General features: G+C 37.8%; 1 protein-coding gene across 4 annotated transcripts in view; it reads right to left on the reverse strand.

Annotated features, from left to right (window-relative positions):
• The window catches only part of LOC139114169 (uncharacterized), a 52,688-nt gene that overhangs the window by 11,665 nt on the left and 20,301 nt on the right, over positions 1 to 20,722 (reverse strand). For all 4 annotated transcript variants that reach the window (XM_070675745.1, XM_070675746.1, XM_070675743.1 and 1 more), the window contains exons 4-19: positions 19,841 to 20,053; positions 16,711 to 16,778; positions 14,920 to 15,050; positions 13,710 to 13,831; positions 13,025 to 13,237; positions 8,939 to 8,977; positions 8,431 to 8,510; positions 7,961 to 8,091; positions 7,421 to 7,512; positions 6,286 to 6,504; positions 5,607 to 5,630; positions 5,074 to 5,196; positions 4,793 to 4,848; positions 4,100 to 4,227; positions 2,782 to 2,900; positions 1,122 to 1,334 (exon numbers count right to left, since the gene is read on the reverse strand). In XM_070675745.1, coding sequence (XP_070531846.1) covers positions 1,122 to 1,334; positions 2,782 to 2,900; positions 4,100 to 4,227; positions 4,793 to 4,848; positions 5,074 to 5,196; positions 5,607 to 5,630; positions 6,286 to 6,504; positions 7,421 to 7,512; positions 7,961 to 8,091; positions 8,431 to 8,510; positions 8,939 to 8,977; positions 13,025 to 13,237; positions 13,710 to 13,831; positions 14,920 to 15,050; positions 16,711 to 16,778; positions 19,841 to 20,053 — 1,971 coding nt within the window. The remainder of the gene's footprint in view (positions 1 to 1,121; positions 1,335 to 2,781; positions 2,901 to 4,099; positions 4,228 to 4,792; positions 4,849 to 5,073; positions 5,197 to 5,606; positions 5,631 to 6,285; positions 6,505 to 7,420; positions 7,513 to 7,960; positions 8,092 to 8,430; positions 8,511 to 8,938; positions 8,978 to 13,024; positions 13,238 to 13,709; positions 13,832 to 14,919; positions 15,051 to 16,710; positions 16,779 to 19,840; positions 20,054 to 20,722) is intronic.

Here is a 20,722-nt window from a genome sequence, read left to right on the forward strand (position 1 = left end):
CCCAATTTATTTTAATTCTTTGTATTTTTTCGTTTGGAGGGGGGGGCAATTTTGGATCAAATGGATGTCTCTTTTCATTGCCTATCGTTTTTGATCAAAAAATCTGAAAAAATTTGGTAAATACATTTTATAAAGTTGGCAACAATTGACTTTGGTGCTCAAAGGGTTAATTACAAGATAGTATAATATGACACATGCAATTCAAAGTCAAGTGTGAGTGATCAAATATACATACATTTGGATGAGTTTGATTTATGGGGCCTGTAGCTGTACTTTTTAAACTTTCTAGCTTCAACTTTTAATGACAACTACAGCTTCCTAGTCTACTCCCCAAAGCATGATGATATACAAAGTATTCAGCTTGTAAACTCAGCCTGTACATGTGTAGACTGAATTGTTATTGTAGACGAGAGAATTCTCGTCCAGACTAGAATTCAAAATGTAAACAATGACAGTGCATTTTACATATTGTGTTTCACACCGTGTTGATGAGCTTAATAGTGAGTCATGGGTGTTTCAACATGCTTTGGGGAGTAGAACAAGTTCTTGCGATTGACATACAAAACATAAATAGCAAAAAAATCATCAAAAGTTACAGCTATTGGCTCTGTAATTATTGCATCTGAGACTGACTTCAGACTGAGATCTGAGAATGAGTATCGATGTGATCTCTTTCCCACAGGTACATATCTCAGACTCTTTCGCAAAATATACAGATGTACAGAGTATGCTCAGTGGGTTTCATATCGCTCTGTCTGTGTGACAGACACATTGTATTTACAATATAAACATTTAGCTTGAGTATATCAGTTACAGAAAACAAGCATGGGGCCAATCTACCTGGAATGATAGCTGAAATGGTTGATTGCACTTGATCTACAGTACATTGTAGCTGCTTTTAACTGTTGAAAGTTAGAAGATATTATTTCAGCAAAAATGTCTCACAGAGTTGTGGCACCAAGTTCAAAGCCACTGATATGAATTTAGTAAAAATGTACTGGGATGTACAGAGTAATATTCTGGCTGCTGTATAAATCACATGGAGTCATTATCGATATAACACAAAAAATCCAATACATGACACTGTACCCCCTGAAGCCTATAAGGACATGATCCCTTACCGGTATTCTCACTGAGCACGTTCCGTGACATACAGACACGCTCTCTCAGCAATCTGTTGACCATTCCCACATGTCCAGAGTGCATCTCTTCATGCCGGCTGAGAACCCAGACCAATTCCTTCTCTGGGTTGCAAGTACCATCGCTGTTGTATTCATGGCAGTGGTAAACAATGGTGTGATAGTCATAGTCGGTGTCTACAATCCAGTAGTTCACTGAGAAAGAACGAGATACAAATTTCATGTAAATCTCGTATCTGTACAGTGTTTTCTCAAGAATGCGTCACCACCAACAATGAGATTTTGAAAAATTCAGTACACAGAGTATTGATAGTGGCATAGTACCATGATTAGCGCCCATGATGTAACTTCCTAGACTTTGCCTCCCAATTACTAAACTGTGTCTGAACTTACATGAGTAAAGTGTGAATGATCAGTGTTGAAGCTTCTAATATTTTGGTATAAACTTTTCCTACTCAGTCAAGAAAAAAAGGAGACTTTTTAAATTTAATATTTGACATGTGTTAATACTTTAATAAACCTTAATTTGCATAATTAATATTGTTCCCCTCAATGAAAACCAAAATCACCCCCTCCCCAATTTTTAAAGGAAATGGGGACATCCCCCATGACATTAAAAGGGAAGTTCACCAAGGATGATTTTTACATATGTGCTAGCTTTGTGGTCACTTACCCCAGAAAAGGTATTTTTGCCATTTATAACTCGCGCGATTTTTTACAAAAACCGATAAAAATAGTACAGGAAGTTGCTCATGTAATTTGCATCATGGGAAAAAAGCTCCAGGCTTGGAGCTTGCATCATGTGATATGGAAGGGACGATTTTCGGATGGGTATGGCCTGCATTGTCTACTCACAGCAACACAGTAGTAAACAGCAACACAAAATCTGACAGTGTACAGTTTATTACAAATGATTCATCATTTATGCGAGGATACTCAGTATTATCAAAAGTTATGTAAATACGCACAGCCTGGTTTGAGCGTGGGTGAGTGGACATTGCCATACCCATGAGAGATGGTCCCTTCCATATCACATGATGCAAGCTCCAAGCCTGGAGCTTTTTTCCCATGATGCAAATTACATGGGCAACTTCCTGTACTATTTTTATCGGTTTTTGTAAAAAATTGCGCGAGCTGTAAAGGGAGAAAATAGCTTTTCCGGGGTAAGTGCCCACAAAGCTAGCTCATATGTAAAAATCATCCTTGGTGAACTTCCCTTTTAACCTGGAGAAAACACTGGATATATGGCACAGGGCTTAGTAGCATTTTGCTCCTATTTGGCGTTGGAGGTGACTCCAAAAATATATTTAGCTTTCATGAAGTACTGCAAAGAACGTTGCAAAATGAAAAGATAATTTACATACATTTTACCTTGTTTGTGACTATTTTAGATCTACTGTCAATGTTGCCATGTTGAATTTTTGAATAACCTATTAAATTGTTAACCTATACTTATCACTGTACAGGGAAGAGATTCGGGCCAATGAATTTTCTCCATTGCTAATGATTGATTGTCATTTGATTGATATATTCAAATGATGCTCATTTACATATTTGATTGACATATTCAAACAATGCTCATTTACATATCTTGCACCTATGAATCCATTATTTTATGATGCATTGCATGTAACATTCTCACCACTGCTGAAGTTGCCGTACTGTTTTGGAATCATGGGATATGAAAAAGTGATCTTGGCTGGAAAATCTGGATCCATAGTACCAATGCCATCCATAACATGTCCGGTACAAATACCGTTCCTAAATAACACAGTACAAACAGTAACCATCTTAGCCACAGGTGCTTCAAATGGACAAAACTGCAAAGCTATTGAGATTGAATCATAAAATTAAAAGTCACACCCCGACCCATCCACTCTCTTCAAGGTGGAATGCACCTAAGGGAAAAATAATGGAACTCTCAAATATTTACAATACTTTTCTGATCTACCACTTGTTTTGGTTCATTTTGAAGCTCTTAAAGTTAGAAAACTTACACTATCTCATCTTTGTGAAAATCAAACTTATATTTTTTTCATAGAGTTAACACCGGGATTCAAATTTCAAGTATTAGTATAAATTTTAAGGTAATTTTCTGGTACAAAAATTTGCACGATGACCCCTGATTTTCATTCTTGAGTTTGAAAGGGAATTTGAAAGTTTCCTTGAGGAAAGTTTGAGTGAAAGGATAAGTCTTTCACTTTCAAGGTGTGGACTTGTTTAACAATAATTTCCTGATTGAAAGTTCACAAAATCAGCTTAACGAGCAGATAAGAGCAAATATACAAGATACAAGACATACTCAACAGCATGAGAGAAATATATGTGGACTTTTCACATCAATAAAAGTGACGATAGGTGTTTTGAAATGAGTGAGCACAATACTCTAATTGCCCCAGTATATATTTTTGAAAAATTTATTTCAATTAACACTAAAACTAATCATTAACTTAAGAATTGCATTTCTGGCAATTCAAAGGAAACTGGCTGGCTTCAGTGTAAACATTGTGGTTAACAATTTTACTTTGGTAGCATTACCCTTTTGACTGTCGTAATTTTTTCCCACCAAAATTTTATCGTAACATTGTATCAATTTTTGCGAATTTGTTTTGAATTTTTTTTTACAATTTTGGATCATATGGACATCACTCTTCAATAGCTAAAGCTTGTTATCAAAAGTTTGGCAAAAATCTGAAAAATCTTGGTGTATTTTATAAAGGTGACAAAACTTGACTAAGACACTCAAAGGGTTAATTTGAAACTTCACTAAAGAGTACTCTACTATGTACTCTACTATTCAGAAGATATATCAGTTATTCTTAGGGATGTTTTACTTGTCTTTTGTCAAAATCTCTGTAATTGTTATAAGTTCTTGATTCTCAAAATATCTCTTACTAATTTCCTGTTTTGGAGACAAGAGGGAGATAACAAACATTAGGGTTTATTATAGCGCAACTTACACTTTAATCTGGTTCATTGTCCCTGTCATGGTGCCATCATCGTTCAATTTGAAAATCATAGATCTGACATCCGGCAATGATATCTCTCCAGGGAAGTTGTGAGCAATTTCAAACCACTCTCCTTGGAACTGTCAAAAAATTACAAGTTACTCTTTCTGTCAATAATCATCACCAAAACTTCAACTAATCCCAGTCAATACAAGGGATAAAGTTGGTCATTTTTGTACTACACAATGTATTTTGAGGGTAAGTCTTGGTGCTGATACTGTAAGCCTGCATCTACAAGTAGATGTACAGTGAAACCTGTCTATTAAGGACACCTTCAGGAACAGAAAAAGTGTCCTTAACAGAGAGGTGCCCTTAATCAATTCAAAGTGTAACTTTTGAATTAATAAATCTGTCCTCAATAAAGAGGTGTCCTGATCAGAGAGGTGCCCTTAAGGACAGGTTTCACTATATATGCATTGAGAGAGGTAGTAGTATTTGTAGCAGTAGTAGTAGAATTGGACCCCCTATTTTATTTGGATTGTGATACCTGTGTTCACCTTTACACCATTTAGACAACAGAACTGATATGCATCCTGTCCACCAACAATTCTTATGTCAATTTGCATTGTGTGGTCATGCAATCAGCATAATAACCACAAGCTCAACATAGATCCATCAAGAACAACAAAGAGCATACATAATTACCCTTTCTGCATCAAAATTTTCAGTCAGTTGGATTTCATCTACAACACATGGTTCACCTGCGCAAAACAAAAAGTAAAAACCTATTAGCAAACAAAACATGTAAACATTACTTTTTAAAACTCAGTCTTGCTTGTAAAGTCATTATCAATGCTGCACATTTCAAATTACTCCAGCATCTTAAATGGCTATAAGATATTTCATTATGAAAAAAAGGCATTTAGTTGAATATTTTTCACAAAAGAAAACTTTGATTTAATCAAAGCTGTCAATTTACTGCTTACCACACAATTCTGTTGTTTCATCAGAGCCATCTAAACAATCTGCTTTGCGGTCACAAACCCAATCCTCCAATACACAGGCACCACTGGCACATTGGAACTGGTTGGGCAAACAGTCTATACCTTCTGAAAAGTTGAATGACAAAAAGAGAGAACACAGTAACTATGTGAGGCCAGATTATGGGCAGAGTCTTATTCCAAGTCATCTATTTCATTGCCAGAGAATTTGTTTTCATTATTGTAAAATTATCATAACAAATAAAGATATCTATCACTGGCACATAGTAATCCTTAAAGGTATACTGTCACCTGTTCCAATTTTGCCACAGTTACCATGGAAAGAGAAAATCTAACCAATCACAGATTTTAAGCAGGTGGCTGCTTTTTAAAAACAGCACCCTCACATGGGCATTTTGAATACAAGGAACGCCCCTTTGACCATATATGGGCATATTTAGATTACAGGTGACTGTATACCTTTGAGAACTATTTTCATCTATGTAATTCTTTCTAATATAGAAGTAAATCATTCTCACCTTCATTGGTTTCCGGACACTTTGCTGTAAAAGACACAAGATACAGCAATGATATTTTTATTTGTATTATGCATCAATGTCAAAGAGTGATTGCATTTGATACCTGTTGATAATTGTCATTTAGAGTTTCGCTATCCTCAGTGTTTGTTAAAAAATGATGAAATTGTACTTAATCATTTCTCAAACCTGAATAACATCATATCACTGGTACGCTACATAGTAAACTTCATGAAAGTATTAAAGAAAAGCTGTTGCAATTATATCAACACATGTCTAAAATCAGTAAATATACAAATTAATGTTAATTATGCAAGACTAGATGACCAAATTCTCTTTATATAAGAACTATAGTTTTTTATACTCAATATCGACACCAATTTTTGAAAAGGCAAGTTCCACAGATAGATGGGCAGACAGATAGACAGACATATACATAGACACTTGTGACATAATTTACACATAAGAGCTAAAAAACTGAATAAGAGAGGACTGTTTCACCTGTATCAAAAGACAATACACTGTTCAACATTTACTTCCTAAAATGATCTAGTAAATCTTAACAAAACCTCGAAAATGTTGTCTGGAATCTTTTATTACTGCAGAGAAGTACGGCCTTAGTATTAACATGCACAATAAGAAACAAAAATATTGATCAAATTGCACAGTATATATGTCACACCTTGGCCATCAGTATATACCAGGTCAGCTGGATCGAGACAGAGCTGGGCCATCACCTCAGCAACATGGTGCCTGGCTCCGGTTGAGATGGTCCTCCTTCGACCTTCAACAATGACCATGGCATGCCCTGGAGCACAGGTCAGGTCTTTGTTGACTTTGTGACATCCGTAGATGACAGCGTGATCGATGTAGTCTGTGTACACTACCCTGTGTAACATAGCTGTAGGACAAAAAGAAAAGATTGAAAAATTACAATCTTCTATTTATGAAATATTATCATAAAATCCCTAATTCTCAAAGAATTATTCTCAAAAACTTTGGTCCTAACAATTACGACAATCTTATTTTATGAATAGGTTTACATATGAAAGCAGGCAATGACAGAAAATGCAACATAAACAATATTGAACGTCTACCTTGTATATTACTGACTTAATTGGTCAAAGGGTTCAGTGTGGAAACTTTCAGCAATTTCAGTGTTAACAGCTACACTTTGACCTAAGTACATCTCTGAATTTTGATTAAGTTAGGATTTCCATACACAACAAAAGAGTAACACAAACCCGTCACCCATTCTGTCAGAGACAGCTTATATTGTTTTCTTTGACCAATTAAGTCGGTAATATTTGATCAAGAAATTCAGTCTTTTACCAAAACTCTAAACATCCCTTTTCACTGTTGGCTATTAAATAAAAGATTGGAAAACTGGAGTTTATATGTAGAAAATTTTCCAAGATTTGAGAGTCCTACTTGTTTAAAAGATCTGCATATTTTGATCTCAGTGAAGTAAAATACCTTAGACTATGCTACTGCATTTTTGTCTTCATACAAAAATTACTTCAAACCAAAGTTAACAAGTAACCATATCAAGTTATAATAAGTAATCATATGAAATTATAATCTATAACAGTATTTAATAGTTATAATATCAGTTTAGAAACCCTCGCATCAACCAGGATCTGCTTTGACAATGACCAACAGTGGTGAAAGTTTGTCCAAGACCATGGTCATTCATGGTTACACTCATGGTTACACATGGTTGATCACTGGTGGTTAGACTATGCTGTGTAGATACTGAAACTTCATAAACTATCAAAACATTCTGATTTATTCAAGCACAAAGGGCAAAAACTCACGAATAGGAGAGTCTGGGTTCTTCATTCTGAGATAGGCTAAGCCGAGGAACTCAGCCTTTGATCGAACTGCTCTACCGGTGCAAACACCATGCCTTAACAGCAAAAAAAGCACAAAAAATCATTGACACTGACAAATTGTAATACAACAAAGATACAAAATGTAATTCACTTCATTTAATAATACCATGTTTAAATTTGATAATCATAGTAAAATTTACAAAGTATACGATGCTGGCTTTGAGTGAGAATTGTCATTCACTCAGAAGATTCAATCATCAAAGAACAGATCCATCAAATTGACAGGAAACATCATTAAATTTCATAACAGATATAAGGGGGAGAATAAAATGGCTGTCATATAATTCTTCAACTAAAGTCATGATTACGAACTTTAACCAAAAGGCTAAACATAAACAACACAGTACTGTAAACTGTTTTTGTCAGTTATTTGCTGTAAGATGCCTCAGATTCTCTCATGAAATAGTCAGTGATCAAAGTTTTAATTCAGAAAGCAGAGCACAACAAAAAGTGTAAACTTACATGCTGGCACCAAATCCTTCAATATCAATAATTTTGTCAGACTGTTTTGTCAATATTGAGCCCTCTATATTCATGTTATGGTGATGCAATCCGGGCATATATGAGGCAACTGTGTACCATTTACCCATGAACTATGAAAAAATATCGATAAATGGCACTTGTTTAAGACAACTGAAGTAAAGAATGTGTCTTGTATAATATATATATATATATATATATATATATATATATATGTGTGTGTGTGTGTGTGTGTGTGTGTGTGTGTGTGTACATGCCCGCACGAGCACATGCAGATGCACATATATTAGGTTTGCCTAATTGGAGGCTGCAGATTGTAATATTTGGTTTTTATTTTGGTCTGCCACCAGCGTTCATTGCACGTTTCCATGGGTCAGTTTATGAAACGTGTTTGTACTGAAATTTTGATACTTCTGTTACATAAAATTGAACAGAGACAAAAAAATCCTTACCTGGTCTAAATCTAATGATTTCTGTATTGGAAGTGCTGGAACAAGACACCGCCCAGGTGATGCCATCTCTTGTTTTGCACCTGCAGATAAGAAATGAGGTGTTTTTTGTTGAACCAAATGTTAAAAGTTACAGGGGTTTTAAGCTTTCTGCGTGCGCACACACACACATACACATATACCATAAAGTATAAAGTATATATATATGTGTGTGTTTAGTGAAACCTGTCTAAACCGAACCCTGTCTAAACTGGAAACCTGTCTATACTGAACACCTTTTCTAGTCCCACATTGAATGCCAATTTTAAGGAACCTCTACCAAACACTGAGAAACTGGTTTACAGAGGTGTTTGGTAGAGGTGTATATATATATATATATATATATAATTAATATAATATAGTATAATATAATATAATATAAACAGGCTAAGTGATGGATTGATTGATTGTTTGATTGACTGTATGGTATTCCTTCATAGTAGTTCAGATGAAAGCAAATTAATCAAATTACCTGTTGCCAAATCTCTAGGATCGCCATTGCAGCACTCCACTGGAAGAAAATAAATAAATGCTTGGCTGAATATATAGTGCCTACAAAATGTTGAAATTCAAAACATATTGAAAGGGAGAATCATGAAGGTTCAAGTAGATGCACAAAAGTTTGGTGGAATTTAAAACTCTGTTTGTAAATATAACACTCGAAAAACTGAGACGGAGAAATTTTTTCCTTACTCCAAGAGGGTTTAAAATGAGCCTCCAAGAGTGGTTATTAGAAAAGGATTGTAAAAATATGAGAGTCTGAATATCTGTCCCTAAGGTGCATTCTAACTTAAAACAATTTCAGAATTAAGGTACGGGACATTCGGGATACCAGAACCAATGAAGTACATTGTAGTACCGCGGGCGTTACAAAGCTGGCACAAAGTGTGAGGAGTAGGCCTATGCGTATTGTTAGTCCAGCAGCGCGACTTCGCGTCGTTGTCTAAAGATGACGTTGAGATGCTAGACTAACATATTGTTCGGTAGATGCTTATTTTAATTCTTACATGTTTAGTATTTCGCTCCACGAACTTTCATGGACTGCTGACCAAATCTGTTTGTTAAAAAGTGTTATTCCTGTCCAAATTATGGACAAGATTAGCCGTCCGTATGAAAGTTTGTGGAGCTAAATACTTAACATGTGGGAATACATGAATACAAAACCGTGTGAGCGACTGATGAAGGACCCCACTTTGGTGCCAAAGCACCGTCGGGATGAATCACTCAAACATAAAATCGTTTTCCCAAGGACCCAGATCACATGATGAGGGTCAAAGCACTTCAGCGCCCTTTTTGACAGGCTATTACACCACTGTATTTCTGTTGCACGCTAGTGCTCTCCTACGTTGCTGTGTCACACAGATATCATCGATAATTGGTTCACGACCTCAAATTACTCGCCAAGGGACGCGACGACTTAATAATAATGTGTTATTAAATGTTACTGGGGTATGTGCTACAGAAGTACATGTCAAGACGAACCAGGTGTGAAATTGTGGCTGTGGCGTTGACGGAAAGAACTATTTGATTTCCAGGGGCGAATGGGTAATTTTGGGATAAAAATTGTCCGCAGGTGAAGACAAAATGATCAAGGAGGCCTAATTTCTTGAGAAAAAAACCCGCGCCATCAGATTTGCATTAGTTCTGAATACTGAAAAATTACTGTGCGCCATTTTCTCCTCCCCTAACTCACCCACTAGATATTAAAGGGAACAGTCGTCTGAACTGCGCCTGTTCAAGTTTCTTGTTTGTTGTATTTCTTGCACGATTTCTGGTGCACCTCATCATCATAGCTGTAGATCATGACAAACATGTTTTACACGATAGACATGTAACTTTCATCAGTCATCATCGTACCCTAGGTACAGTATGGGTCCCATACAACCTTTGAGCGCAATTCTGACGATTGTATCGCCTTAATTTCTCCCTAAAGGTTAGAAGAGCGGGATTGGGAGAATGTTCCCCTTTGCCGAACCTAAACACAATATCATACGTTTATTGGTTTTTGACCCCGATCCTGTGTTCGCCTACTGTACACTTTTGATTGTGGAACTTTTGATAAAATGCGACTTTTGGTCCCTGTTTTGACTCTAGCCTGACTTGTAAGACCTTTGACACACCATGTCACTTAAAGCCCCCACTCAATTATCAGATTTATCTAATATAAATATTATGTACTTGTGTACTTGATAAATATTCAATGGAAAACAAAAGAATGACAAACTGTTAATGAGCTATTGACACATTTGCTAATGCGAGAACCTGGGATTGAGAAGGGCGCCTTTAAAGTGCAGAGTTTTGGAGACAGTTTTCTGCCAAACATAAAGACTTTTGACACCTAATTTTGACGAAGAGTTTGTAGAGTTTGTAATCTGTGGGATGGACCATTAGATCTTGGGAGGGGGTGGTCAAAAACAGAGGAAAAAATTTTCAAAGCAAAAAGTTAGGGAAAAAATCTTCAGACTGGTTTGCGAAATAAAAAAAATAAAATCAGAAAGCAAAAATAAATCTGACAGTTTACTTAGAAAAAAAAATAGTACATTACGACTCACTTGGAAAAAAAATTCAAATATTTACAATTGTAAAAAAGTATTCACAATCTCATTGTGACCACCCCCGCCTCGTAAGATCTAATGGTCTGTCCCTAAGAACTGAGTGCTAACCCCTTCCCGGTGAAGCTCAAGTGGTCATGGTGACCTGAGACTGAACATTCTGTCAGATGATCTGGTAAATATCCGCCCAAGAGAATCGAGTGAATGTAATAACCGGAGTGCAGACATTAATTGTTTTAGCCGAACGAATTACTGGCCGACACTTTCTTCGTGTCCGGAACAAGGCAGCCCGCTGTTCTCCCGACGAAAAGACGGGCGTGAAAGCATTTTTTGTCGAAAGATACTTTACCAGTACGTTTGTTACATTCCTGAGAACATCGAATGACATCGAATGAATTGGAAACAATGACTGCGTCGTGAGCGATTTTTACTTCCATCTAATGCTCAATTTCCACAATAATTGTATTAATTTAGACTCATTTTAAAGTTCTTGGAGTAAGAAAAATTTTTACCCACTTAGTTTTTCGAAAATCGAAACTTTCATTTTTCCCCACGGAGTTAACACAGGGATGGCGGCCATTTTGAATTTAGAATATCGGTAAATGTCATAGGCTTAATTTATTTCATAGTTCCAAAGTTTGCACGGGGATGACCCCTGATTTTGATTTCTGATTTGGTAAGAGAATTTTCGAAAATTTCATTGAGGAAAGTTTGAGTAAAAGTTTAAGTCTTGTGCTTTCGAGGTGTATAATGTCTTTATGAGTAATGTTAAAATATGCAAATAAACCTAAATCAATCAATTGACAACTGTGTACTTATTTCGCGACGTGACGCTTTGCAATAACCGAAACATCATCGATGGGTTGTTTTCGTCCTCACATTCACTATCAGCATCATCCTAGTCGTTGTGACGTCATCGTGGCCATCGTTAGGCCACGGTCCCTCTACAAAAGGTCGGTCGGGAGTTTTTTATTTAAAAAAAACAGCAAAATTACGGCAAAATCATGCATGATTTTCGAAAATTAGAAAAAAGTTTGGGTCGAAGGGTTTTTAGTTCACGTGTTCACTCACGTGAGCTTATGTCGTAGCGATGTCTGTCTGTCTATCTGTGTGTGTGTCTTTCTGTCTGTCTGTGGGCCACGTTTCTTAAAAACTGCTGATCAGGTCAGAATTAAATCTGGTACATACATTCAGTTTGCAAATGGCAAGAACTGATTAGTTTTTGGCTGTTGTGGCTTGCTTACTTTTTGCTCATTTGCATAATTAGTGATTTCAGAAAAAAACGGACATACATTGAGAACCACTACACACAATTTGATTAGATTTATTACAAATGATGATCACACAAATATATATCAGCCGTTAAAGATATTGAGGGATGACATAAAAGATAATTGCTGCTTTGCATATTTAATGAACTTTCCTAATTAGGAATATATATCTCAATTGACTCGACCAGTTGACGAAATTTGCTATATACATTAAAGATACTATGATACAACATTATTGACAGTCATTAAACATATCTACTTCAGTTAATTCCTAATTTGCCTATTTAATGAACTTTCCTAATTAGGGATATATACTGGGATTTACTCGATCAAAGTTGACAACACATACTATGTATATTGAGAATACATTCTAAAACAATATTGAAAGTCATTTCGCATTTTCATCCCAGTTAATTTATAATTTGCATATCTACAGTTTGGCATATATAGCTTGAAGGACTTGACGTCTACCAGAGGCAATTACACTTGCTATGTAAAGTGGTGATACAATCACAGCAGTCAAAGAAATTTAGTATTTTTATTTCAGCTTATTACATATTTATATACTTTATGACCTGTAGAATTAATATGTGGTGAATATTGTCCATTATGTTAATCATAAAACTTTCAGTGAAACTGAAAACATGTGGCAAAAGTTTAAATTTACACACAACTGCAATATATGCCATTTACCTGATCATGGTTAGTATTTACCTGATCATGGTTACTATTTACCTGGTGGGGTCTTTCTGAACCTGGTTACGTCAATACACAAACCGCTGACCACCGGTCCGATTCTGGAACGCAGTGCAGGGTTCATTTTCGGCGTTCGGCTCATTATCCAAACACTGCTGTGGTTCTTGTGACACGTCCCGTCGTCCACGACACGATTACACCCATACAATACGGCGTAATTATCATAGTCAGTTGACATAATCCAGTAGGGACCTAATTACAGAGGGAAGAAAAACAGAAGGTATAGACAAGTCAAATGTTGACCATATGTCGACTACATGTGCGTTGGTCTCGGAATCGAGTTAAGAATTTGGGATAAGGGCAGAGCTTATGGCTTGAGTAAGGCGAGTCCCCTCCTTACTCTCCTCCCCTCCTCCTCCCCCCCTCTCTCTCTCTCTCTCTCTCTCTCTCTCGCTCTCTCTCTCTCTCTCTCTCTCTCTCTCTCTCTCTCTCTCTCTCTCTCTCTCTCCACCAATTTCGATCATAAGTCAAAGGCATGTCTTATCTACCATTGTTTTCGATTTTTGTTTTCGTTTGTTTGTTTGTTTGTTTGTGTGTTTGTTTCCTTGTTTGTTTGTTGTTGTTGTCGTCGTCGTCGTCGTCGTCGTCGTCGTTGTTGTTGTTGTTGTTGTTGTTTTGTGTTAGGTTTTTCGCAAAAGTCTGCATAGTAATAATCACCCATTACCGTGATCACCGATGTCAAAACCTTCTGGAATGGTCATCTTAACGGCCCACTTGGCGGTAGTTTCGCTGGCATTGCGATATTCTGCCGTTCCATCTATCGTCAAATCGTAGCAGGAAGGTCCACTAGAGTTAGAAATTGGAGAGATTTTTACCAAATGTGACAACATCGCCCCTCCTCCCCCCCCCCCCCTTCGACGTAGGCGACACGAGTACGGTACATATTACAGAACTGACCCGGTTCTAACGAGGACATGGAGACACCGCAAATGTATCGCAACCGAATACGGCGGCTTCCATACCTTTTGCTGACTTCTGAAAACTGCCTTGACAAGATGCTGAAAACTTCTCGAGTTTCACCATCAAATTATCTCTTACATTGTTAAAATAATGCGCACTCTCAATTACAACTAATTCGACAGCGCAACTTGTGAAATACATAGTGTACACTTCACAAACGGTGAAGGCAGCACCGTGAACACGCATTGTCGTACACATTGCATGCTAGCTACACTAAAAATACTCGACTTTGGCACAGATTCCAAACATCACTTATGATTCCAGTGCAGTTATGTATGTCAGTTTACTACGATACCAGAAATATATTTTTCATGGAAAATTTCCTCACGTAAAAATGTATTGATGACGTCACAAATTAAGCTTTGATCGCGACTGATTATGCCTTATGACCCTGTGATAAAAGTGTCGCGTTCTCCAGAGATCACTCACGAGTAATAAGAAACGCACAATAGCAGTAACTTTTAATAACACTGTCTTCATTTACAATATATGTTTAGAAAACAATGTTGTTCTTCGTCAAAACACACGGACTAGGGAAGCCTTGATGTAGAATGCGCCTCGATATTGGGACTCTCTCTTTTTCAATACTTTTCTGGTCTACCACTTGTTGCGGCTCATTTTAAAGCTCTCTGAGTGAGAAAAATTTTCACCGTCTCAGTTTTTCGAAAATCGAAATTTTCATTTTTCCCTGTAGAGTCAATACAGTGATGGAGGGCGTTTTGAATGTCAAATATCGATACATGTTCGGTAATTTGCTCCTCAATTACCACACTTTGCACGATGAACCCTTATTTATTATTCTTGATGTGCTTAGGTTGAAAATTAATTGAAGAAAAAGTTTGAGTCTTTCACTTTCGAGGCGCATACTACCTTAATCTAGGATGGATTTGATTTATAAGCTTAATGTCACTTACTGAATAACTCCAGAGATTGTGACGTTGATGAGTCCATCCTCACGCAGTGTCAGGGTTGTCTTGTAGGTGTGTGGAATATTCGGGTAGAGCGGACTCTTGGTCATCGTGATTTCATACCATGTCCCCATGTACTGGAGGAAAGGAAATTGTACGGATTTAAATAAATAAACAAAACTGGAAATATTTCATCGAAAATCTGCCAGTTGGCACGTTGCAGGCCTTCAGTCGGACTCCAGCCTGTTGATTTGATAATATTCAGAATCCTGGTTTACATGGGTGTATCATATCACTATAGGGAAAAATTGCGAGACTAGAGCGAGAAAATGACGCTTTCTCGCAATCGGCGAGAATCTGTTGTTATTCTCACCACTGTCAGTGATAAAATTTTAATCTCCAGTGGAGATTGGTGAGAAATGCACTCCTTGGCGAGAATCAAGTGTGAGAACAAATTCTCACCGGTGAGAATGGAAATTCTCACCAAGTATACAGTGAGAATTGAAATTCACTGGCGAGAATCATCATGACTCGCCGTTCATTGGTGAGAATCATCAAGACTCCCCATTCATTGGCAAGAATCAGCAAGACTCCCAATGTATAGTGTATTATAGTGTATTATGGGGCCATGGGGGGGGGGGAATTATGTTTACAGCTGCCCTTCCGACCGCTACGTTTATAAAATATTCATCACCGCCCTCCTCTCCAGAGACTTCCCTAGAAAACTAACCGCAGGCCCTCTTCCTTCCAAAAAGCTTTCCAATACCCTCTTCCATCACCTGATTTTGGCATCCCTTTCAGAAATGCCAACATATCCCTAATATAAACTCTGTCCGCTGACTGGCCTTTTTATATATTTCTCTGTCCACTAAACGGTAAAAACTACCCATCAATTTGCTGCGGTTCCGTAGTCCTGCCACTCCCTGCATGGCTGGTTGTGCGGGGCTCCACTCCCCAACACAATCAGCCAGGGAGTGGCAGGTCTACGGAACCGCAGCAACCTATTCATCAGCCTGATACAGTACGAAGGAAACTTGCCCGCTAAACTGTGAAGAAACTGTTTGCGTTCATTATGTTACGGAAGAAGCCTTTTTGGTTTCCCCTGACACTACGTTACGGGGATAAAAGCTGCAACGTTTAATATTTCTTTCGTCACTTTGGTCCTGTAAAATATTATCACACTCTTCAGAGTATGTTGAAATATCAAGTACTACTGGTCTTGGCAACCGAGCATGCGCACTTTGTATATACACTACGGAGTATTATCGACGAAGAATGCTTTGTCTTCCGATTAAAATCAGATTGTAAACAATATAGCACTGAGCATCACGAACATACAGGCTGTGTGAACAAACTGAATACAAGGCATTTCGACATATGATCTTTGAGTACGACAAGGATCTGTATTTCGCAAACAGAACAAAAATATTCGAAGTAATCGAGAGTTGGAGCTAGCGAAGGTTTAACCCTTTGAGTGCTGCAATGCAACATTTTACCAATTTTTATGATTTTTTCTGCAATTTTTTAGATGATTTTGGACCAAATGGACATCACATTTCATTGACTACAGTTTTTTATCAAAATTTTGACAAAAAATTTGAAAAATATTGACTGGGATATATTTTATAAAGGTGACAAAAATTGACTTTGGCGCTAAAATGCACAAGGCATATTTTGCCTCGACTGGGGGTTGTTGCGAGGTTGTCAGAGTGTATGGTATTTACATCGACGGATTAACCAGCATCGGGTCAGAGGTCATCCGTACAGGTTCCTTGTTATGATGTACTAATTACAAACCCTTTCAATCTGGAAGTTTTCTTGTACTTTGAGATCCTCTTCCACTCGACAATTTCTTTGGCTGCAATCTAAAATGTAAAAAGAAAACAATAAACACAAACAATATGGAGCATTTAGTGTTTAATTTCCTTTTGATCTCATATTTCCATTTCACGTGTACTACATCTGTTCTAAATTAATTATTATTATCATTACATTATATTAGAGTTAACGAATATCTCCTCAAACTGCGTCCCTTCACATGTATATGAAAATGATTAATCCCCTTCAACACTCTCAGGCCAAGGGGCCCAGAATTGTTGGATAGGATAATGGTGAAAACTACTGCTGAACACCCAAATAATTTTTATTAAACGCTCAGGAATGCTTCGTTTGTTTGTTTGTTTGTTTATTCATTCGTTTATTTGTTTAATTGCTTGTTACCACGTCAATCAGTCCTTTGAAATTCACTGTACCTCCATGGAAGAAAAGACGGACAACCACCTGAAAAGGTTGCGTTATCACTTTCGTGCGTAATAGAGAGGTTAAGTTACACGTGACTACGTTCCATCAGTACGCGTAGCGTCTTTCTCACGTGATAACCAGACATCGGTGTAGCACAGACATTGGGAACAGCAAACGAAACGACACACTTCACCACGTAGTCATAATCACGTATGGTAGTCTCTAGATTTTCTTGATGTTTTAAGTGAATTTAGCTATAGACACCAGTACAAGAAGTACTTGCTATGATTTCCTGACATGAACGGAATGTTGTAGTCTCATATCCACTTTTTTATCTAACGCCTCCCTAAAGATTGCTTAATAAGCCTCATAAATACTGTAACTGCACGGTGTCAAAGAAAATAAGGCGATTCAGTTCGAAGGTAGAAAAAGGTGTAAGAATAATTCTCACGGGGAGAAATTGTTTTCTTAAAAAGTACACGAATTTTGCACGTTTTTGAGAAAAAAATTGCAGCAAAATCATGGGGAACGCAGAGCTAAACCAAAAATTCACACGGGAGCAAGGATACTGCGTCACTGTGCCGTCAGACATGGGCGTAAATAAGCGTAACTAAACCTCCCTCTAATGTCAAAAGACTACTGACGTAAAGTCAAGAATTAAAATCCTGTAGGTGGCGCTTTAATTGTTAAAAGGTTACAGCGAACATCACTGATACCTATCAGACATTTGACACATCGCGACTTACGTCACCAACACAGAAATTATATCCGGTATTGCTATAATGTCGCAAAAAGAGCACAATTGGGAATACAATGACACATGCAAGTCCGTCTAGTTCACTGTTTACATAAATTTCTGGTAACCATAACATTAAAAACTTATCACGAATTGTGTCCGTTTTATTTTCATCAACTCAGACCTTCCGTGGTCACTTTTCAATAACGCGATAGCTGTAAAGTTTCTGATTGAGCCTATTTCCATCAAAACTCTTAATAAATTTTAACAGCAAAAAGGGACACAAATATCGCAAGTATCTTTTTTTCAATTTTTAAAAAGAATATTTACTTTAAACATGGTACATAAATTTGATGCATGAGTTTTAGCCCTGTAAAAGTGGACAAAATTGAGTGTTGAAGCAAGGAGATCTTTGTGACATGTCCTTCATGCAAAACACGAGCTAATCTCCATATAGTTAAATTAACTGGGGGCAATGTCTTTTTCAAAAAGGAGCTGACAATTAGTAGCGCCATTCCTTGATCAGTGTTAAACGCTCTGTTAGGCTTCTTAATAGATGTCAATTATTAGTACTGCAAAAAATCGTAAGGTAGAAAATTTGTAATGTATTGCGATTAATTTAGGGAGCGTTCAGTTTTTACGGCTGGGGGGGGGGCCGGCAAAATCTTGTCGGCGGTGTTCAAAAAAATATAGACCCCCCCTGCATTTTTCGTGAAAAAAAGATGACCCCCCCTTTGTCAGACGAAAAAAATTGATGACCCCCCCCCCCCCCCCGCTTAAAAATAACTAAAACCCATACGTCAATTTTACCCGCATGGTTTGGATTTGAACTCCGGTACGCAGCGCACTTTATTCGTGTAGCAGAGATGCCAGTGCACAAACTTATCAGCCACATCCATTGAAACGTCTGTTAATTAGGACGACTGTAAGGCAATTTTAACTTCATTTCAATAGACAACTCATGTCCATGGACATTGTATAAAGTAAACCTTATTGGAGTGGTTCGCCAAGGCAGCCTCCGGTTGAGAGGGTCATGGGCCATTACGTAAAGTCAACTTTATTCTAGTGGGCCACCGGTACCACTGGTAAAGAGGGTCGATCATGGCTATTGCATAAAGTAGACTTTACTGGACAGGGCTGCTGAAGGCGCACGGCCATTAAGATTGCCGTGGGGTATTACATAAAGTCAATTTATTGGAGTGGGCCGCCGCAGGCCATTGCATGAAGTAAACCTAATTGGAGTGGGCCGCCAAAGGCGTCTGCCTGTTAAGAGGGTCATGGGTAATACATAATGTATATTTATTGTAGTGGGCCGCCGAAGGCGGCCCGCCGGTAAAGAGGGTCGATCATGGCAATGGCATAAAGTGAACTTTATTGTTGGTATTATGTTTATGAAAATGTGGTGACCCCCCCTTTCTTACCAGTGAAAAAGCGATGACCCCCCCTTTGCGGATTCCAAAATTTTGATGACCCCCCCCTGGATTTTGCCGGCCCCCCCCGGCCGTAAAAACTGAACGGTACCTTAACTAATTTGTTTCTCTGGTCGAAAACTGAGTACGACGACCCCAAACTTTTATACTTTGGTTATGAAAAAGAATTGTATAAAGTTTTCTCGAAAAAAAATGCAAGCAAATGTTCAAAACTGTTTATAGGGCTTGCGTTGTAGACATAGAACGATCATGGAGGTGAAAAAGAGCCCCCGCAGATGTCAAAAGAGCCAATATTCAGAGAGATAACAAGTTCGTATAGCCTGCGAATGCACACCAATTTGTTTCCCGATACAATTCAATACGGCTTACAGCGCTTTCTGCTCGCATCAGCTGCATAGCTTATGAGATATTTTCAATTTGAAAAAAATTCATTTCAATATATACTTAAATCTGATTGATTCACCTACCATGTAATGTGTATTTCACCAGATTGTGTGAACAGTGTATTTTCAATACTAACCTATAGGGACGACGCTAACTTCCGCAGGATCCACACAAACTGAGCTTATGACGTCATCTACTAGATCTGTGACGTCATCTGGTAACTCCGGGGTTCGGCTGAGGAGCCAGATCATTATGTGGTCTTCGTGGCAGGTACCATCGTCCAGGACCTGATTACAGCTGTACACCACCGCGTAAGAGGTATAGTCCGTACTCAGAACCCAGTAATCACCTATTAATAGTACACAATGAAATCATTCAAAGTACTAGTAATATTTGACTGGGTTCAAGTTGGTGAATTTTGAAAAAATAAAATCGTTTGCAACAATTTCTCTTACGTCGCTCCTATTTCATGCAAACCATTTTGAAATTTGGCGCCAGGCAGCCCGGGTCAGGTTTTCCATGCGATCATAGGGGGTTGTAGAAATGTCCGTCCCCAGGGGTAGGGGCAGGGGTAGGGTTGTCTTGGTCTTACACAGGTTTCTTCTTGATATAGTTTATTTTATTTTAATACGTTTGACTATGATATGTATTGCCAATAAACATTTATACTGACAACCTTTGGTGTCTGTTACGTTAGCACTGGTTTTGTAACTTTTTTCCTCCGTCCGCGTTCTCTGTGTCACGTGTTGTCCTTTGACAATCTTACGCGAAGTTTTGTCACTGTGCTATTGCTGCGCCTATTACCTGATGCGTTTGATTGCTTAATGCGCCAAAGCAAGCAAGTGTAAATTACTAATCTGTGGACGCTGTTACCAGATTATCATCGGATTAACTTTGACAAAGTCAACAACGAACGCACCAGCAAGGTATATATATATACCTTGCTGGTGCGTTCGTTGTTGACTTTGTCAAAGTTAATCCGGTTCACTCAACTCAAACATTCAGAAATCACAGACTT

Source organism: Ptychodera flava, chromosome 16 (genome assembly GCF_041260155.1).
Source record: "Ptychodera flava strain L36383 chromosome 16, AS_Pfla_20210202, whole genome shotgun sequence".
Taxonomy (NCBI): Eukaryota; Metazoa; Hemichordata; class Enteropneusta; family Ptychoderidae; genus Ptychodera; species Ptychodera flava.